The 21,050-nt window shown below is 42.9% G+C and overlaps 1 protein-coding gene across 1 annotated transcript in view; it reads left to right on the top strand.

Moving 5' to 3' along the window:
• The window catches only part of SYT9 (synaptotagmin 9), a 171,520-nt gene that overhangs the window by 43,266 nt on the left and 107,204 nt on the right, over positions 1 to 21,050 (top strand). Inside the window, exons 2-3 of the mRNA XM_054583178.1 lie at positions 10,279 to 10,630; positions 20,496 to 21,042. Coding sequence (XP_054439153.1) covers positions 10,279 to 10,630; positions 20,496 to 21,042 — 899 coding nt within the window. The remainder of the gene's footprint in view (positions 1 to 10,278; positions 10,631 to 20,495; positions 21,043 to 21,050) is intronic.

Raw genomic sequence — 21,050 nt, 5'->3', positions numbered from 1 at the left:
CAAGGCCTCGTTATTAATTAACCAAGGTGACCACTTTGTGGCAGGAAGAACAAGTCTGGATATGGAGTGGCTGAATGCTGAGCCACCTCACGAAAAACAAAATGCAAACATTTACATTTATTGAGTGCCCATACCTTTCGAAGCACCCTCTGCAACACCAAGAAGTAAATACTGTTATTATCCCAAAGTTACTATAAGAAAAAAAAATTTGGAGACCTTAGGTTGCACAACAGACCTATGCTGGCTGCAGACCTTGATTGTGTGATTCTAGAACTTGTATTCCTAACTGTCAGGCTGTGGTGCCTACAGTGTAATTGAAGAGCAAGGTCCCTGCAAGATAGTATTTCCCAGACAATTTAAGTTCAAATTTTAAACATCAAACCATCTAACTTTAGCCTAAAATCTATTACATGCTTCTTACCCGAGATACCTCAGGGTCACCATTCAAAAGATGCCCTCTGGGCTATTGAGGTGTGTACGGGCCTCAGTTCCTCTTCACTGGCTAACTCCAGAATGCTGTGATATTTTTAGTGCAACAATTATATTATTATTATTATGTTTTTTTAATTGCAAAGTAATACATGCTCATTGTATTAAGTTTAAAAAAAACAGAAAATAGAGTATTCAGATGGAGGCCTCATGGTCACATGGAAGATATTGTTGATGAAGGAATCAGCTCCCTAAGGTTCCTCCTAATACAGTTTCCACATTGGTTCAGTTCCCTGAAACGCCTACCATCTCATCATCAGAGCTGTCTGATCTGGCCTTTTTCCTTTATCTAATCACATTACCACCTTCCCTACAAGGTACCATGTGGTGTCCTCTAGTTCCCCATGGCCTGATGGTCTTAACTAAATTTCCCAGTATTATCTTTATTATGCCTCCAAGACACAGTGTTTTAGGATCAGGAAAGTGTCTTACATTGTGAAACACAACATCAATATATTTTTACTTGACCAGGTTTACGCAGTGTTATCTATCTATAGATCATCTGCATCAGAGTAATCTGAGATCTGAGGTGCTTGTTAAAAATGGAGGTTCAGGGTCCTCACCCAAGACCTATTAAATAAACAAACCCATCTAAGATTGAAGTCAGGGACCAGCCTTTTTCCCTGACCAAAACATGTTTTCTTTCACATTTTTCATTAGGAAATTGTCAAACAGAGAAAAGTAGGGAAAGTAATGTAATAAACTACATACTCATTACTCAGTTTCAAAAATTATTAACCCATGGTCAACCTTGTTTCATCTCTATTTTGAAGCAACAACTAGACATCAAATCATTTGACTATTTCCACATGTATCTAGAAAACATAACCACAATACAATTATCATATCTAAAAGAAATTAATAACCTTTAATATCATTACATATTGAGTTCAAATGTTCCTTGCCTCATAAATGTTTATTGATTGTGTAGTATTTTAGATGTTGAATCTTGTAATTGGTCACATCTCTTTCTTTTGTATGGTAAGTGGGATGCTGGGAGCCAGTTCTGTCACCACCTCTGGCAACTTTACCAAGCCTCACGCATGCGCTTTGGCTGTTTACCTTACCCCTGATTTCATCTTCATTTTACTTTTATTTTCCTTTGGCCCTGATTTTCTCACAGGGTTTATTTTATCCCACCTTGCTGTATACATGGTTAAAGCTACCTCAAATCCTTTTGCAAAAAAGTCAGTCATATGTAACTGTGCATTAGTGATCTTGAGCCACTCAGCTTACTTCATTTTGCTCCAGACCTTTAAACCAATTCCTGTCACAGCTTCTTCTTCTTCCTTTTCTTTTCTTTTTTTTTTATTGTTGTTCAAGTACAGTTGTCTCCATTTTCCCTCCACCACTTTCCCCTGCCCCACCCTCAATCCTTCCCCTCTTCGGCTTTGTCCGTGGGCCCTTTATACACGTTCTTTGACAACGCTCTCCTCCTTTGCCCGTTTACTTCCCTACTCCCTCCCCTCTGGTCACTGTCAGTTTGTTCTTTATTTCAGTGTCTCTCGTTCTATTTTGCTGGTTTGTTTGCTTTGTTGATTAGGTTCTGACCAAGAAGTGCCCTCTTCATTTTTCCGTCCCGTCCCACTTCAGTCTCAATGCTCAGCACCACTTCTCCAGCTCTGATCTTTCCTTGTTTCCCTCCTCAATTGTGACTCCAAGTTTCCTTTGCCTGCCCCACCCCGGAAACGCCACATTTCACTCATCCTGTGCCTTCCCACCATCAAGACAGATACAAAATCTTTAGGTTCCAACATAATCCCTTTGAAAATTCCAGTTCTCTGAGGCAACAAGAGGTGGGGAGAGCAGTTGAAGGAGGAGAGCTCCGGAGAGGAAGGCTTGGGTGGATATCAAAATGTCCTCTCTTTCCTGGTTCTGCTCTGAGCTGTATTTGTTGCTATAAGAAGTAGAGATGGGGCAGAACTGATTTGCAAGGGACTAGGACAGTGACTCCCAGTCTCTAGTGCCTTGTTTATTCGTTGCAAGGTTCCTACAAGTCTGAAGCAAACTGACAAAGGGTTTTATTCATAAAGTTCAATGTAGTATTTTAAGGGAATAATATTTGTTTTGTGGTATTGAAATACCTTTCCTTGTATGAAATGAGTGTGATAGTAAATGAGTATGTTTTATTATTGGTATTTACAAAGTAAAAAGGTATAGCCTATGCCAGTCTCCTGATAATTTGATCATGAATCCAGAAGTCAAACAAGGATGAATAGCCATGGATGGAGAACTTTTATAGGTTTGCCTTGGAAGGAAAACTGTCCTGGGAGACTGAGGTTATCATCATTGTCATGATTTTCATTTATTTGTTCTTATAAACCAAGGAGTCGGATTCAATAAGGACTGTTTTCGGAAATGTTTTGGGATGACAGACAACACCACAATGTACTAAATCACATATACTTCGTATACTACAGGAATTTATAAAATGTTTCATTTTTCTCAACAAAAAATGGTTTGCTATACATGGTTTTGAATGTAAAAATATATACTTTAAGCCTGAAAACATCAATATGTATATATTGTTGTCTGTCAATGATAGACGTTATCTCTTGTTCCCTCAATTTGGAAGTCAACCTATAACCTTTCCTTTAGCTTCTAAATTTCCTCTTTTTTATCTCTTAATTTCTGGCATCCTTTCTATTAATTTTAAGACGTTGAAGTGGAAAACATTTATATTCTGTTCCACAACCATACTTAAGCCTTCCATTCTTTGTCTATGTCTTGATTTTAAAAGTTGAGAAACAATAAATGGTGTTTATGTGAAAATGGATTTAAAACTTTTTTTTCCAAAAAATTTTCCCCCTCAAATTTCAAATTTATTTATTTATTTCTAATTCCTAATTTAAATTTCTAATTTATCTTTCTCCCTCTTTCTTTTAAATGCTATTAGAAGACAATTAATAATGTTATTAACAAGTAAACTGTCCACCAAGTCATTTATTTCTTTTCAAATCCTTTATCTGAGGAGACGCTTCCTGGAGCCCAGCCTTCCTGTGCCAGGCTTGGCCGGCGGCTCTTCAGCTCTGCTGCTCAGCTCTCTCACTGCGGCTTCGCTGGTTTTCTGAGTGGGAAGCATTTTTTCGTTTTGTCATTTTTTTGTGCACTATATTTTCTTCTGTTTAATTTTAATCTGTTACATTTACCCTCAAGGAAGTTATCCTAGTAACTTCCTAGGATAAGTGGATGGAAAATAATGTGACTTCTTATAGGCCTGAAAATGGCTTTTTCAGCCCTCACCCTTATGATAGTATGTTTGGGTATTGACTTTTAAGGTGAAACTCATTTTCTCTCAGGAGTTTGCAGGCATCATTCCATTATCTAGTGGGTTTTTATTTTTAACGAGAAGTCCAATGTGAAGATGGTTCTAATTTCTTTGCATTCATGTTATTTTTGTCTCTAAAGCTTTTCCAATTTTCTCTTAATTTTTTATGCTTTCAAATTTCACAATAATGTGTCCAAGGTAGGGCTGTTTTATTATAAGAGCTCTGTGGAACCCTATCAATTTGTCCTTCAATTTAAGGGGATTAATTTTTTTTCCCTCTGATGACTTTTACCTTCGTTTTCTGTGTTCTAAACTTACAGAAAACTTAGACCTCCCGGATGCACACTCTACCTTTCATATCTTTGGCTTAAATTTTCTCAATATTTGGTCCACATTCAGGAAATGTTTCTTTTCTTTACCCTCCATTGAATTTTTTGTTTTAGCAGTCATGCTGTTTTACTTCTAAGAACATTGTCTTATTCTCCATTCCATTTAGTAGTAGTCTACTCTTGTATTATGGATGGAATACCTCCTAGCATCTTCCTATGAATGAAATGTTTTTTACGTTTTTGTTTACTCTCTGATTTATCTTGTTTTCTCTGGGGACATCTTTTTGCTTCTATATGTTGGTCTCAGTTGCTGTAAGATTTCCTTACATGACCAGTGATTCTTTTCAGCTTAGCCATATTTAATAGTGAAGCAATAGAAAAGCTGACTATGAGGCTGTGTATCTGTAAGTGAGATTTTAACACACAAGATTTACTTTGAGGAGATTATAAAAAGTTCCATTTTTTTTTTTTTTTTTTCAAGAATATAAATAATTCCGCTCTTGGGCACTAATTCTCACATGAGTTGCCTTGGTCTCTCCCTAGACAGATTGGACAGGATTTTGGTGGAGATTTTCAGTCCATGCCTGTGTTTCCAGCCTGACATGTCAGTCTTAGCCACTACCATGCTGGAAGGGATTGTCTTGAGTCTGTCTGAATGCAGTAGGTCAAGTTGCCTGCCCCTCAAATGTATCCTCAGATTATCCTCCTCTGCATTTTCTTCCTTTTGCGGGGGGAGGGGGGGGGGTGGGGGTGGAAGGGCGTGGCATCCTCTACTATGCCTCCACCCGCATACTGTCTTCCAGAAAATAAATTAAAATCCCGTTTCCTAATGGACCTATACTGTTCTCTTTGTGATTGTGGGTTTATACTTTGCATTTATTTTGAATCACTTAACGGGGGTGGTCTTGGGAAGGAGATGATATAAATATATATGCAGATGTACCATTTTGAATCACATTCCCCTTAAATATTTGATATACACATGTGCACCTATATTTACTTACTAGCATCAGGTTGAAGAATCTCTAATCTCCTCTCGCTAACAATATAGGACATTTCATTTGTTTTTACTTCCTTCCACCTTCTGTCTCCCATGTGTTGTTGAAATTGTTGGACTGTGTTTGTATGGTAATTATTCCTTTGCTCTTTTAAGCGTTCTTTTCTCTTAACAGATACATTAAACTTCATTATCTCATAACTCGCAATTATTTAGATTTAATGTACTCTTTACTGTTTTCTTTGCTTATCACTAATTCTTGTGATCCACAGTATGCAAGTATACATCTCGTGTAGTATGTTCTTTCCTTCTTGGGTTTTCTAGTCTGACACATATTTTTATTTGTTCGTTTGGAGAATTTCCTAGGTTTTATGCAGGAGAGAGTGCATGAATAGTGTATTATCTGAGTCACTGACTGCTGAAAATGCCTTTCCTTTCCTCTTGTGATCAGGGGGCTGGCTGTAAAATCCTAGGGCTACGGTCTCCTTTCCTCGGCTTGCGTGGGATCTCACAGGCATCTGCTTGTGGTCACTGCTGCAGCCATACCTCTCACTCATACCCACTGTTTTAAACATCTCACTGAGCGTATGAATTAATTTGCCTCTTGCATTCATTTGTTTTATGTCAGGAGTCATTTATTCTGATGGCTCAGCTTGGTTAGTCTGTTTTAAGTTGCTGATTTGTCCCATTTGTCCCCTGACTTTTCCTTGGTTATCAGTTTATATGTTCTCTCTGGCTCTTCACAGTTTAGCAGGGCAGCTGTGTTCCCCTGTCCATGTACAGTGCTCAAGCTCTTCATTCGTTGGACAATGACATTTGCCATTCCAGAGTCAGTCTTTAGGCTTGCAGGGATTCCTTAGAAGTAGAGATGTCCTGTAGAGGCTGGGATGTCTGCTGAGTTAGAAGTGTCGTTCTATGTTGCATCTGCTGTCCTGGGATGTTACTGCAATATATCACATCCTACGGCAAGGACTGTAGCCCATGGAAGAGGGTTCTGACGATCAGGCTGGGTGCAGGACACTCCATGCCACACCTTCCCTGGGAGAATGCACATCACTGGCCTCTCTGTGTGGTTTCATGCACGGTCACCCCGAAGCAGCCACCTTTCCCTGATCTGATCACAACTGAGTTACCATTTGTCTCCTTTTAGCCCTAAATCTCCTTCTGGCTATTCTCTTGAGCCTTGGACAAAAAGACCGATTAGAAAAATTATCTTTTGAATATTAATTTTTAATGTTGCTATCTTTCACAATTTTTATTATGAAATATGCCAAGAAGGTCAAAGAGTATACATAGTGAATACACGTAGTTCCAAGATCAATAATAAAACAAATGGCTGTGTACTTACCACCTAACTGAAGAAATAACTTCTGTTCTTCTAAATAAAACTATTTTGTGATTATAAGTGGATTCTCCCTCACCCTTTCCCGAGGTCATGGGGTATGAGGTAGGTAATATGTAAAGCCTTAGTGACTCCATAGCAGTTTTCTCAGCACTTCTTTCTGAGAGAGAGAGAGAGAGAGAGAGAGAGAGAGAGAGAGAGAGAGAGTGAACAAGGACAAGCACCCTGTGTAGCGAGCACCCTGAGCTGTTTGCAAACAGAATCCAGATGTCCCGTTTAGTGGTGGGTACGGCTGTGTAGGGCGCCATAGTTTCTCTGGTCAGGTGTTCCCTGGCCCCCTGCCAACCTACATGGCACCTTTCTGTGAACAAGAAAAAACCACTCTTGCCACTTGCCAGAAATTTTTTGTAATAACTCTATGCGCAAAAACCTATAATGATTATGAATGTGACTATCACCTCCTGGAGTTTACAAGCCACACTACAACTCACGGTAAACCCAGGAGGTGGCTACAGGGTTCCTCAGATGGGTTTCATCAAACACTTACTGAATGCCTACTATGTGCCCGGCACTCTTTTAGATGCTTGGGAGTCTGTGTTGAGGTAGACAGAGGAGTTGTTTGCTCTCGTGGATCCTATCCCCACCCCTCGTGACTGAACTTGTGAGCAAGCTGTTTTCTCAGGTGCATGGGCTGGGAGTCAACTAACAAGCTGAAGTTATTTTTGAACTGGGTCAGGGCCCTGTGATTTCTAGCATGAGTGAGCCCAGGCTTTAATTTATTTAGCATGTTTTCTGTGCCGAGTACACCCGGAGGGGCCATGCTGTACCAAGCTGGTAAGTTCAGAGTTCAGGTGCGATTCTTAAATCCAGGCTGACCATATGGCCTGGTTTACCCAGGACAATCCTGGATGAAGTCTCTTGTCCCATGTGATTCTTTATATCATCTCTTTTCCTTCTTAAAAGTGTCCCAATCCTAAATTACAGGGTCATTTATATTAGTGAACTTTTTGCCATGGTAACAAATACTTTCAAAATCTCAGTGATTTTAAACATCAAGCGCTTAGGTTTTGCCCGTAAATCTGTGGATCAGCTTCAGCCTCTGCCCCATCTGTAGATCAGGTTTCAGTTTGCTCTTCATTCTGGATTTTGTGCCTGTGCCGCAGCCGTCCTGTGATGTCATCCAGGCTGGAAGATCAGCCCTCACATGAGACCTCTCTTCTCTCTCAGCACCAGGTGGAAGCCCAAGAGTCCTGAGGTCTGAGGTGGCATGGGCCACATCTACTCATAGTCCCTGGACTAGAGCAAGGCACATGGCCAAGACCAACATCAGCGAGTAACGGCTTATGCTCCTCCCTCAGAGGGGGCGCTGTGGTGGGGAAGAGTGAATATTGGACAAATAAGAAGACAAATAACCCGAATAAATAAGAATACAAGTAAACCTTCTGCCTTCCCAAGTAGCCCTCCTCTAGCTGTTGCTGGTGGTCTCCTAGTGGGGTCTGTGTCAGGATGGTGCTGGGCTTATTAACAGGATATCAGAAAGGAGTTTTGTCTCCATTTGGATTACAGAATGTATTAAGAGATTTCGCTGGGGTGTGAAATCTGTGTTGTTTTCAGATTTCATTGGAAGGAGTGGGGGTTGACATTTGCCGTGACAGCCTGATCCACTGAGAGGAGGTCTCCCCTAGGCCTCCAGCACTACCACCTACCGTGGAAGCTGCACCAACAGGTTTTTCACTCCGTGCTGTGGGAGCTGGAGCCTGCGGCCAAACCATGACCCCGCCTCTCCGCTCCCCCGCCTTGTGTCGTGGCGCTGTGAGGGTAGTTTCCAGAGCCCTTTTCTTTGCCCCCCGACTGCTCCCACTTCCTCATCTCTGCCCTTGTTGCTCTGTATCCAGAGTGGGTGTGTTATTTTTAGTTTTCCCTTGGTGGCCTGTGTTTTCATTGTCCTGTGTTCAGTGTCCAGCACTGATCAGCTTTTTCCTTTAAAACAGTCCCGGAAATTCCTCCATGTTACTGGTTCGCTGATGGATTGACAGAACCCAGCCTTGTTTTCCATTGTTGTATAGTCTGCTTGTCCCATTTCACTGGTACTTGAAGAGAGAAAACTGGCCAAGATTTGAGCTCAGTCACCCATGCTGAAATTGGAACCCCAGTGTTTTCAGAAAAAGATATCGTATTGTTTCACACCATGGCCGAGATTGATTGGGAGTCATGGTGGAAATACACTAGATCCATCACCAGCCCTGGCAGCTGGCTTTCTGCCAAGAGCAATTTCTCATGAAGAAACTTTTATCATTTCATAAGAATGATCAGGTACTTTCTGAGTCATGTTGAAAAGCCCATGGACGCGAGGAGGTCAGCTTGACTCTGTAGATAAGAGGTTTGCAGGAAGGGCTCATGTGCGCACCGAGGCAGAAATACAGATTGTCGCGTATCGTGGATTGCTGCCGTGCGGTGGATTGTTAAATTTGTGAATACTAAATAATGCATTCCTAATTTTATTATTTACCATTGTATCTCCATAGCTTCGCACAGTACCTGGCATGTAGGGCTATTCAGAAAACTTTGGCTAACGCAGTATAAATATTAATGATGGGGAGAGTCCTTGTAACTCAGTAAGGGCAGTAGGGGTGTCCTTTAAAGTGAGGGGTTTACATGCACCACTGCACTAGGACTGAGCTTGGGTCGATGCCTCAGCCTCCTTGGCTCTGCCAGAAGGTGGGGTAGAAGCATGGAGGGGGTTTGGCTTTGTTCTGAGAGTTAAAAGCACAGCCACTGGACACTATGCTGCCGTGGACCCTACCTAAGGCCAAGGGTCATAGTTCACATAGCAGGTGCAGCTGCTGCCCAACCACATCCCCTCACCCTTACTACCTGAGCACGTGCCTCCTGACCTCCAAAGGCCAGTCCGTGTGTTTATTTAAATGTGGGATTTTTCTCGCCCCTGCAGCTTACTTTACCGCCCATGCCAAAGGCTGGAAATGCCCCTTGAGAGCTTCCTTCAAATCAGTGACTGAAGGGAGCTGATGTTATAAATAAATAGCCCTTGTCCCTGGCCCAAGGGGCGGGGAGACTCCAGGTAGATGAAGCCTCCTCAGCAGGCTGATCCTGCAGTCCCCCCGCCCCCGGCTCCTGTAATACTGGCTTGATAAAGTCCCCTTCTCTGGCTTCCTTCCCTGGATCACTTCCCTATTCCTCTACCTGTATTATCTTCACCTCAGTAAACCACTTGCCCTTGAACCTGTGTCTCAGGTCTGCTACTGGGAAAATCCAAACTAGAACCATTGTCCCTGGGCCCTGGACACCCTGACCACTGGGATGTGGGTGTTCTTGAGGCTTCAGAGGACTTGAGCTTCATTTTGCTAAGACCCTTAGACATTATTATCAAAAATAGAAAAAAAAGCACTCTAATTTTTAAAAACTTGTTACTTAATTCACAAGTGTTATTACCCAGCTCTCTGAGATGACAAAGGAATTTTTTCAGGACAGCTGAAACCGCTCTGCTCATCCAGTATCAGCGGTTTGCGTTGTCGTTGGGTAGTAAATGACAGCGCCGCCATGTCGGCTTGCGGGGCCTCCCTCGTCCCCCTGGATATCCCGTCTCTTGCTATGGCTACCTGTGTCTTGTTTCCAAACAGAGCCTGCATGTTACATCCTCTGTGCTGCGTCCGAGTCCTCCCTGTCTGTGCCTCAGAATCAGACAGCCCAGCAGCATCCCCAGCCTGGCCTTCCTCAGATGGCTTCCGAGGGGTGAATGGATGACAGGGTCATTCTGCCTGCCCTGTGCAATGGATGGGCACAGGAGTTGGAGGAGTGACAGCCCTACTGACCTTTAATCTCTGCTTCTTTGCAGATATCTCAGTGAGCCTGCTGACCCTTGTGGTCACTGCCTGTGGCCTGGCTCTCTTTGGCGTGTCTCTCTTCGTGTCTTGGAAACTCTGCTGGGTTCCGTGGCGAGAACGAGGCCTGTTCTCTAGTAGCAAAGACAACAACCAGGAGCCTCTTAACTACACGGACACAGAAACCAATGAGCAGGAGAACAGTGAGGGCTTCCTAGACCCTCCCAGCCCCTGCGGCGACGCTTCCATGAAGATCAGCCACACCTCCCCTGACATCCCCCTCTCCACCCAGGTCGGGGGCCAGGAGCACTGTGCTCGTGGCACCCGCATGAAGCGCCAAGTCACAGAGCCAGCCTCGTCGACTCGGTCAGTAATGCCTCCTTCCTATCTGAATGCAAGGCAAGGACCACCCACCCATTCCCCTCTCTTGGCAGCCTGCTCAACAGCATTGAGTAGGCAAGAAGCCTGTGACCTTTCACATGTCCATTCAGCGCCATAGACATGAATATGGGAAAACTCAGTGCTTCCTGTGTTGCAGTAAGGTTCCTGAGCTCCACATGGTCTCTGCTTAGTCCAGAATAATAATAGTTACCATGACTAAGACTTACTGTGTCACGTACTGTCTAAGAACTTTATCTGCATTATTGCATCATTTTATTATAGCTCACAACTTGGTGTGAGATGGATCCTATCATCATATTCATTTCACAGAAGAAACTTAATTCAAGGAGATTAAGTAAGAAGGTCATATATTGGTAAGCACCGAGGTCAGGGTTTGAACCCTGGTTCAGTCAATGCCAGAGCCTGAGTTTTTCACCACTCCCGGTGCTGTGGAGCTTATTCCGCATACCTCTGACCCGGCCCCGCTGTCACACGCAGGCTCCCTTTACACTCCACAGAGTGGCTGGCGGTCCTTAACCATCTCTAGCCTTTGCAAGGCCTGCAGAGTGCCCAGGCCTGCGGTCACTGTCTTTCTGTGGCTGGATGCTTTGTGCACTTCAGCAGTGGAGAAATAATACAATGTAGTCATAAAAGCAATGTTCTGGGGTCCAGTGAACTGGCTTTACTTACGAGAGGATAGTGATAGCAGACATAGGTGGTTCTGAGAATGAAATAGTAACATGGACATCATGTGCTTTGCACGGACCTGAACCTGGTAGATACTCCAAATGTGAGCTGCCTTTTTCTGTTCAGGGTTGCTGTTATCAGCCTCACTGTCATGGAGACGGGCCTCTCCCAAGACTCAGAGGTTGCATAAAGGTGGCTTAGAGGTCAAGCCACCAATTCTGAATCACTGGATATAAAAATTCCCTCTCAATAAGAGACTCTAGGCAAAGAAATTCAGGAGGCAGCTTTCTTTAAAATGAAAATATTTGCTTGAGTGATAGCCATAGGAAAAGCTTCTGCTGTTATTTGGAAAGTATGAGCACAGTTTGGGGATAATTTTTAAGAATCTTTTGTTATTCTCTAGAAACAGAAATAAGATTTTACCCTTTTTTTATGTTAATCGAGTTTATCCTAGAGGCTCTGCTCGTTCACATTAAGTGGGATGGAATATGACAGTTTATAATTTAATTTTTTCAGAAACCTATTTTAGTATCATTTCCAACTCTGAATCAAAGAGCTAAACCTAAAATATTCCTCTGCAAGGCAATGGATGGCTGTTTGCCATTTGATTTAGAAGAAATCCTCGGATTTTATCACTAGGATTTCTCTTCGGATTTAACATTTAAATATAACTGCAGCTCTTTTTGATGCTGCTGTGGAGTTCATGCCTTGGTGCAGACTCAGAATAAAGTCTTCTCACTGCTTCAAAAACTGGAGCCTTTCAAATGGAGTTTCCAGTGAGATTGTCTCCTTTTTGGTTTTACTTTGCATGTTAATTCCTCTGGTCTGGGTTCCATCAAACAGGGCGACAGTGCGGGGTTTTAGTAGATTAGAGATGTAAGGGCTCTGCCATAATTCTAATGAAGTGAGAGCGATCATATCACTATAATTGTCATAGTACTTATTCTAGAAAAATGTGTAAGTACTCTGCATGTCAAAAATATACTTTATTTAAAAATAAAAACTATAGGTATTGTCACCACTGATTTGTGGAAAATAGATAGAAGGAAAAAAATAAAAAGAAAATAGAGAAGGAATTATTCCTGTCAAATATATACTTACATTTACATTTATTTTAGTTTGGTGTCATGCCATTAGGTTATCTTTGCTGATGGCCAAAAGAAGTTTAGTTCTATCTGAGCTATAAAAAGAAAACTAATTCTTTGCATCGGCATTTCACTTAATACTGATCATTTGCATCATTATGCATTTAAAACATTGTTATATCTAAGTTACTACTGACTTTGTCTTATGGCTTATGTCTGGAAATACATATCTTTTCTGATGGTGTTACCATGAGAACGGTGCATGGTCTTACAATTGTTTAGGAATTGTGTTGTATTATAAACAAACATACACACCCCAAGCATTTTTCCTGACAGAATGGAAAAAATTAGTAAAATTTCCTTCATGCTCCAAAACATTTTTAACATTCTTTTTTCACTAACATTTTTGATAACATATTTAGGGAGGGGGAAGGTGCTCTGCTCATTACTGTTTTCTCTCCCTTCTTTCTCACTATGTTCTTCACCTTCTCGCTGCTTCCCTCCTGCAGCTGTTATCACTTGTCCCAAAACTCCCAGGACACCTCCTTGGTCAGAACATGTAAGGCTCAGACTCCCAGTGAGGGGCATCCCCAGTGTCATTGCAAGTGACATCACTTCTGCCACAGCATTTACGTCAGCAGTCCCACCCCCACCTGGCCTCTTCAGCTTGGACCCGTGAGGCCCCCACCAGTGCCTTTTGCTGCATGGTCCTGAAGATGAGCTTTGTTTCATTTTCTAAGAATGTTTCTGGTCAGGATGACTCTCTGTTGTCCTTCCAAGATCAAATACGTTAGCGTTCTATTTCTAGTTAGCTCCGTTACTATTAGAACCCTCCAAAATTCTTGTTACTTCTTTTTTTTAAGGTTTTATTTATTTTTAGAGAGAGGGGAGAGGAGGGAGAAAGAGAGGGACTGAAACATCGATGGGCAAGAGAAACGTCGATCGGTTGCCTCTCACATGCCCCCAACCTGGCACCTGGCCTGCAACCCAGGCACGTGCCCTGACTGAGAATCAAACCAGCGACCGTTCAGCATGTGAGATGGCACTCAACCCACGGAGCCATGCTGGTCAGGGCTTTTTAAGTTTTGTTGTTTTTTTTTTTTTAATTTGGATGAAATCTCTTTTCATGGCCTAATAACCTGGGAGTGTTGGGGAGAGGTTCAGAATTTTTTATTCCCAGATTTTAAAGGTCTCTCTAATCCAAATATGTGAAAATTCCTCGATCCTCAAAATAGAAGGAACCTTGAAAGGCCCTCTAATCCAATCTCTTATTACCCCAAGAGGAAAGTCCAGTCTGATTTTTCAAACCTTCTCAAATGCCCTATGTGATCTATAATGCGTGTTTCTAGAGTAAATATGTGAATGCCATGGACATAACATTTCTGATAATTAAATCCCAGTAGAGAAAATGTACATTTATGTCTAGTTTCAGGGTCTCATGGAGGTTGAGAGAGGTCAACAGTAACTTCCATTTTTGAAGCTGTCAGTTTATAAAAGTCTGAAGAAAGAACCAAAAGAGTTCTTCAAAAAATTGTTAGGTTTTAAGTGTTTCTGCCTAATGCTTTCAATACAAAACACTCTGGCTTAATAGAATTATATTACTCATAGAGTGATTATGACATTTAATCCTAGTGTATGTACCACTGACTGGAGTTTTTTAAAACTTTGAGTTACCATGCCACGGGCTCCTTAGCAGGTCTGTAACGGCTCTGTGTGACACTGCCACAGTCTGCTTCTGTCCGCTGTCGGCTCCCCCTCGGCCAGGGCCGCCATGTGACACAACCCCAGAGGGCACTGTTAACATGGACTCGGCAGGAGGCTTTCCGTGAAAAAGCTCATCACATTCCATCTACAGTAGCCTCTCTCTTAGCTCCTTCCATATCTCCAGCTCTTTCCTGCCTTGGAGCCCTACCACATGCTGTTCCCTCAGCCTGAAATGCTGTTCCCTTTTTGCTATCCCAGGCTCTTCTGCAGCCTTCTTTCCAACCTCAAATGTCACCTCAGAAAGACCTCCTTGCTCACCCTGTGTGAAGTATGCATTGTCTTCTCCACTCCCTCCCACTCTTAATTCTCTTACCCAGGGCATTGCTTTCACTTCTCCACTGGGATTGAACTCTATTTTTAACTAAATGATTGATTGTTTATTGCCTATACCCCCTTTCGACTGTGAGTTCTGTGAGTTCACAGACCAACCACATCCACTGTGTTTCTCCCCTGAATATGTAACCGCTTGCGCAGCCTCTGGCATATAGCAGACTTTTTTCATGAATGACTGGCAATGCATTCGTCAATATCAGGTCACTTTGCTCACGTTCTGCTGACAGGAATGGCAAAAGGCCAAAAGTACAATATAAACTGAGTAAGACCTGGAATGGTGCGAGGCTGGTATGGGGCCATTTATACCAGGTCTCGCTTTTATTAAGAGCCTTATGTACAGACTGTTGACCGTCTCTTCAAATGAGGCAATTCATAGAGTCATAAAAATACACTGACCAAATTCAAAGAAGACAATCATCACACTTTAAATTTGAATAACCCCATTATTTGCTGCAACTCGAATAAGTGATGCACTAGGATTAAATGTTGTAATTAGTCAATGAGTAGCACAATTCTATCAAGCTAGATTGTTTTGTGTTGAGAGCATTGGCTAGATAGAAACAAGTGAAACAGTTTTTAGAATTCTTTTTTTTTAGTTACTTCTTCAGATTTTAATATACCGACAGCTTCAAAATGGAAATTGTCTAGACCTCTCTCAACTAGACGTAAATGTGTATTTTTTCTACCAGGATTTAATTATAGCAAACTACTATGTCCATGGCATTCATATATTTACTCTAGACACATGCATTAAGCGTTTGCTATGTGCAAAGCCCTATATTATGTGCTAATAATAAAGAGAAAAAAGATATAGTTCTGGCCTCAAAAGGTCCACAAACTAGTTGATGAAATACACAAGAAGAGCACAAATCACATACATTTAAGTGCTCAAATTGTTGAATGTGGCAGGAGCATATAAGATGTGTGGAACAGGGTGAAGACTGGACGTGGGACCAGTTCAGGCCTGTAGGGATGAGGGACTGAACTCTGTTGGAAGCAGTAGGAAAGGAAAGAGGTGTGAGATTTGAGCTTCTTTGAGAAAGGCCAATCTTAGTAATGGGGACATAGGCTCATCTTAGTAAGAAGGGACACAGTATTTGAATATGACACCCAGGTTTTCAACCTGTTTTAACTTGGGAGAGGGTGGGAAGAGGCTGGTTATGCTTCAGTGTGTCTAACTGCACTTGACCACACTCCTCCACTGGCCAAGGCCTGATGCCTACATCTTCATCTTCTCACTCACTCTAGAAGCCTCTGACCTCCACTGCAAAAAAGCCTCACATAAATAGAGAATAGACTGACACCTGTCAGAGGTGAGGGGGATTGTGGGGCTGGGTGGAAAAGACGAAGAGGTTAAGCAAAAACAACAAAAAGCTCATAGACACAGACAAGAGTACGGTGGTTACCGGAGGGAAGAGGGGGGGTGGGGAGAAGGAGAAGAGGGGAAAGGGGGAATAAATGGTGATGGAAGGAGACTTGACTTGGGGTCTTGAACACACAATACAATATACAGATGACGTCTTAAAGAGTTGTAGACCTGAAACCCATATAATTTTAATAACCAATGTTACCCCAATAAAGCCAATAAAAAGGAAAAAAACTAATGAAAACAAATTTAAAAAGCCTCAGATTCCCTTGTTCTGCCCTTGTAGTCAGCTGACTGCATCTGTCCCTGCCTGTGACTCCCCCTTCCTCTGTGTCTGCCTATGGGTCAGGACAATGCAACTCTTCCATCTCCATAAACCCGGGTGTTTCAAGACAAGGAACATAAGAGTCCTGTCTCCACTGTTTCCCAACTTCTCTGTCTTGACTTGAACCTAGTAAAGAAGCCCATGGTGGTTCTGAAATCACAGTTTACTTATTTCTCTTTCCTCTCCATGGACCCTGAAGCCTTGTCAACATGAATGCCCCAGAACCAGGAAAACATAGGCCAAGTTTCACCCCTGAAATTGGGTCCCTGAGGTGAGGGAGGATATAAGAGTGTGCCCTTGTCCATGGCTGCCCAGGGGAAACCCAGCAATGGGGAGGGTGCTGGAGGTTCTGGGCACTGGGTGTTAGGAGAAGCTGCTGGGGCAAAAGAGCCGAAGGCCTCCTCCTGCTGGAGAGCTGGGGCCGAGATGAAAACTTAGTGAGGTTCCCTCTTGAGGTCTAGAGCCTCGGCTTGGAGGCTGGTAAGCATGAGGCCAAGTTAGTAAGCAGGCTCAGCTCAAGTACCATCTCCTCCCTGACAGTTTCCCAAGCTAGGCATGTTTTTCCCTCTGTTTCTGCTTCTGTGGCTCTCTAACCTCCAGCTGTTTTTTTTATCCCCCTCTGCCCGGATGTATATATAGTTTGCATATGACTATCTCATCGCCTGCCTGGGAGTCATCTCATTGAAGGCAATGACTAGGCTTTTCCTCTCTCTCCCTTCCACCTTACATGACCCCTTTCTTTGCACATTCAAATTTGTTGAAATGCATTAATGTTCTCTTTTTTAAGATCCAGTGGAGGTAGTTGGTTTTTTAGGTGATGGCTCAGGGACTGAGACTTCAGGGACTCCAAGTGGGATGCTGGACCTGGTTAATTCAAATCTGAGGAAAGAAGAGGAGAAAAAGCCTTTTGCACCTGGGCCCCTGCCTCTCCTGACCCTTGGCTGCAGCTGAACACCAGGCTCAGATTCCTTCAGGAAGGAAAGTGTGTTTTTGAGTTTGTTATGGGGAGTCTGCTTTATGGATTTTGTTAGTCATGTTTGAAATTAGGTGTTCTGCAGGCTCAGCCACGAGTCTTCCAGCTCAGGTCTGGGTAAAGTTCTCACCTGGCCTCTTTCAGACAGGAAAATGGCCTCTACGGAAGGTGGGGGAAGCTGAGAGTTCCAACTCCAGGGGCCAGCTTCTCTGAGGCAGCATTGGGGTGTGACTTGTATACAGAGAACACTGTCTCTCCTTATCACACCCCATTTTTGAGGCTCACCTCCTCTCCTTCCAGTCATTGTACACCTGAAGTCCTGAGAACACCAAAATACAGCGCTCCCCAGACCTCCTCTAAGGACTGTCTGCTTCCGACACAGGTCCCGCCTCATTACACTTACTCAGTGTCATTCCCTGGCATTAAAATTCTACACCCTTGGCGGGGCGGCTGCTCTAGCTCATTGCACTCACGAACCACCTCCATAGACCATCTTAGAACCAAACCCTCATCTGGGGCGCCAGGAGCCAGGTCACAACATCCTGTTCTGTGTCTTTCCTCTGTCTTGCTTTTGACTTGCTTATCTCCCCACCTCCACTTGATAGCCTACGAGAACCATGGAGTATTGATTTTCCATCTCCTCTACCCCTCTTCCTCATGTCCCTGCTCTGCTTTCTCATTTCTCAGCCCAGAGAGCTGCAAAGGTGGTAAGTTAGTTAGCTGGGTTCTCGCGCGGCCCTGAGCTTCTCTAGTCCATGCCTCCAACCCAGGGCATCGCTGACGCTCCTGAAAGGAAATTGAAAGCCACTTGAAAGAGGGCCCCAGGGAGTGAGAACTGTCCTGACCTGTTACTATCTCTCCTCTCTGCTTTAAGCCACTACCTTACAGTTGGATTCAACTGTTCTCCCCATAGTAAGTGTGATTCTGAATGGGGGGAATTGTTGGGAATAAAGCATGTCACGTAAAACATTTGGGTGGATAATAGTGTTCATACCTGTTTGATTTTTTTAAAAAGGAGTCTTCAGCTGTGTTGAAATTTTGATTGGAGGCATCTATGCAATTGCTTTCTGAGGAAATATTTTGGTCTTTGAATCACAGATCTCTCTGAAATGTCCTCCCCAGTCTACTCACTCTATACCCTGACAGTCTACTGTGGTTGGGAACAGCAAAACATGTAGGACTCATTTCTCTTCAGATTTCATGCCTTAAGAAAATGGACAAGGAAAACAGAGTATTTCCATTGCTAAGCAGCCAAATTCATGTAGTTTTAAATTAAAACTTATATTTACATGGCAGGCTTAGACCTACAGATAAAGGTTAAGACAAAATCTTGCTGTGATGAATCTAAAGACCGCACTCTCCAAAATAATTGAAGGCACATTGTTATGCACCGGGAGTCTGCCCAGCCACCAGCTCAGGAGAAAAGTGACAGCAGAGTGGCAGAGGGTCTGGGGCTGGCGTGGACACAGAACTGGTGCCCCATCATACATGCTGGTGCAGAGAAAACACAACCAGTGAGTCTTGATGGAGCACTTCTAGTAATTAAGTGGCCTCACTAATTAACAGCTCCCAGAATGGCCCATCATAGGTGGGAACTGACTCCAGACCCCAAAACAGCTCTTGTTTGGATCCAGCCTCAAGAGAGAAATCAGTAGCAGGAGAAACCAGAGCTGGTACCAGCCCCTTGTGGTCTCTGTGTAGGGCTGGATACTTGCTGCTCCCTGCCAGTCTTGTCTGCCCAGAGAGCCCAACAGAGCAAAACTAACACTCTATTCTTGAACTGCAGAAGTTCAACATCTGGACAAGGGGATGTCTCAGCTGTACTTGCACAGAGAGCCAGTTTTGGATGCTTAAGAGCAGCCCCTGACTCTCTTCCTATCCCTGAAAAATCAGAAGATACAGAGAAAACTTAGGATAGTGGATTTCTCTGTAAGAAATTAAAATCTCACAGTAGAAACTTTCAGACCACACAATTTTTGCTCATGTGGAAATGTGTGTGCCCGGAGTGTGTCTGCTTGTGGCAGACAGTGTTGGCTGTGACAGGTACAGGTGGCAGCGCTGTGACTGTACCCTGTTGTACCATGTGGGTGATTAGTGACCAGGAGTGTATTTTAGGATGAAGAGGAGTGTTCAGCATAACAACATCTGTATGACAAGGGAGAGTGTTTTCAAACATGTCTTAGGGGCTATTAATCCCGCTTTTACAACTTTATTTTATAAAGTAGTCTCAAGAAAGGAAAAGAAGATAAACTCAAATGTTTACTCTGCCTCTCCAGCTATGTACCAATCCTTCAGATACAGGCTGGCCATTCCCTTTGACCTGGTGGAGAGAGGCTATTTCAATTAAGGTTATTGAGAGACTACAGAAAATGCAGTATCATGACTAAACTCTGAGCTAAAAATGAACAAAAATAGCCTTAAAAACAACCTTGTATATAATGACTGCTTCTTTCAGTTTGTGAAGATTCACACGATAATGCACATTTCAGAGAGAATTTCAGGGAAACTTTTAACCCAAACCAATAAACTTAGAGGGTGAAGAGTAGATTCTGTTAGCAAAGGTTGCATTTGCAAATGTCAGTATCCAACCTTCTCTAAGTGAATCCTTGTATACACGGGTAGTAGCTTACCTTTCCTTTTATACCCATAGTGTTTGGTACAGAAATCAGCTCCTTCCTACTGCTCAGCTGTTGCCCACGTGGTGTCACGGAAACGCACTCTCGGAGCTGACACCCACACCTGTCACAGCCAACACAGTCCACTCCGAGCAGAGCCATCCTGTCACGTACATTTTCACAAAAGCAAAAACTGTGTTCTTGTAACGGAATGATGTGATTTGAACCAATAAGAATATACATCTGTATAAAGCTGTAAGCTGTAAGCCCGCGACAGGAAATTCTGTTTAATTTAAAGAAAGATTCATTCTTCTTCAGAAGATACACAGCTAACTATTTCAGTGTCAGGATGATACTATATAGAAAAGGGAATACTTTTATTTTTAAAGGAGTCTGAACAAATCTTTCCTTTCCACCAGGCAAATAAGCTTTTTTTTATGGCATATTCGTTTAGAAAGTGCATTAAACCTTTAAAGAGCCAAGGTCACATGTAGTTAAGTTCATTTCCTGATAGCAGGCCTCAGTTTTGGGCCTCAAACCTTGGGGAGCAGCTTACTCACATCGATGAACATATTGAGTTTAGACCCACAGATCTAAGCTTTTAACAGCGCGTAGCAGTCTGCCTACATCCCATGCACAAGTTTCTGAAAGAACCGTAGCTAATGAGTTTATAACTTTGTCCTCTCTTGCTCTTCATTCAAGGCATAATTCAATCCGAAGACAACTCAACCTGTCAAACCCGGACTTCAATATCCAGCAGCTTCAAAAACAGGAACACTTGGCTGGAATTGGTCGAATTAAACCAGAGTTATATAAACAGAGGTCATTGGATAATGATGATGGGAGAAGGAATAACAGCAAAGCCTGTGGTAAACTGAACTTTATTTTAAAATATGACTGTGACTTAGAGCAGCTCATAGTGAAGATTCATAAAGCTGTCAATTTGCCTGCCAAGGACTTTTCTGGGACTTCAGATCCTTATGTCAAGATCTATTTGCTTCCTGATCGGAAAACAAAACACCAGACTAAAGTTCACAGAAAGACCCTGAACCCTGTGTTCGATGAAGTGTTTTTGTTTCCTGTTCCCTACAATGAACTCGCAGCCCGGAAGCTTCACTTCTCTGTGTACGACTTTGACAGGTTCTCTCGCCATGACTTAATCGGCCAAGTGGTGGTGGATCACTTCCTAGACTTGGCTGATTTCCCCAGGGAGTGCATCCTTTGGAAGGACATCGAATATGTCACCAATGTAAGTCC

Source organism: Pteronotus mesoamericanus, unplaced genomic scaffold (assembly GCF_021234165.1).
Source record: "Pteronotus mesoamericanus isolate MK-2021 breed Mesoamerican mustached bat unplaced genomic scaffold, CSHL_Meso_final contig_1189, whole genome shotgun sequence".
Classification (NCBI taxonomy): domain Eukaryota; kingdom Metazoa; phylum Chordata; class Mammalia; order Chiroptera; family Mormoopidae; genus Pteronotus; species Pteronotus mesoamericanus.
This window is presented reverse-complemented; position numbering and strand designations above follow the sequence as displayed.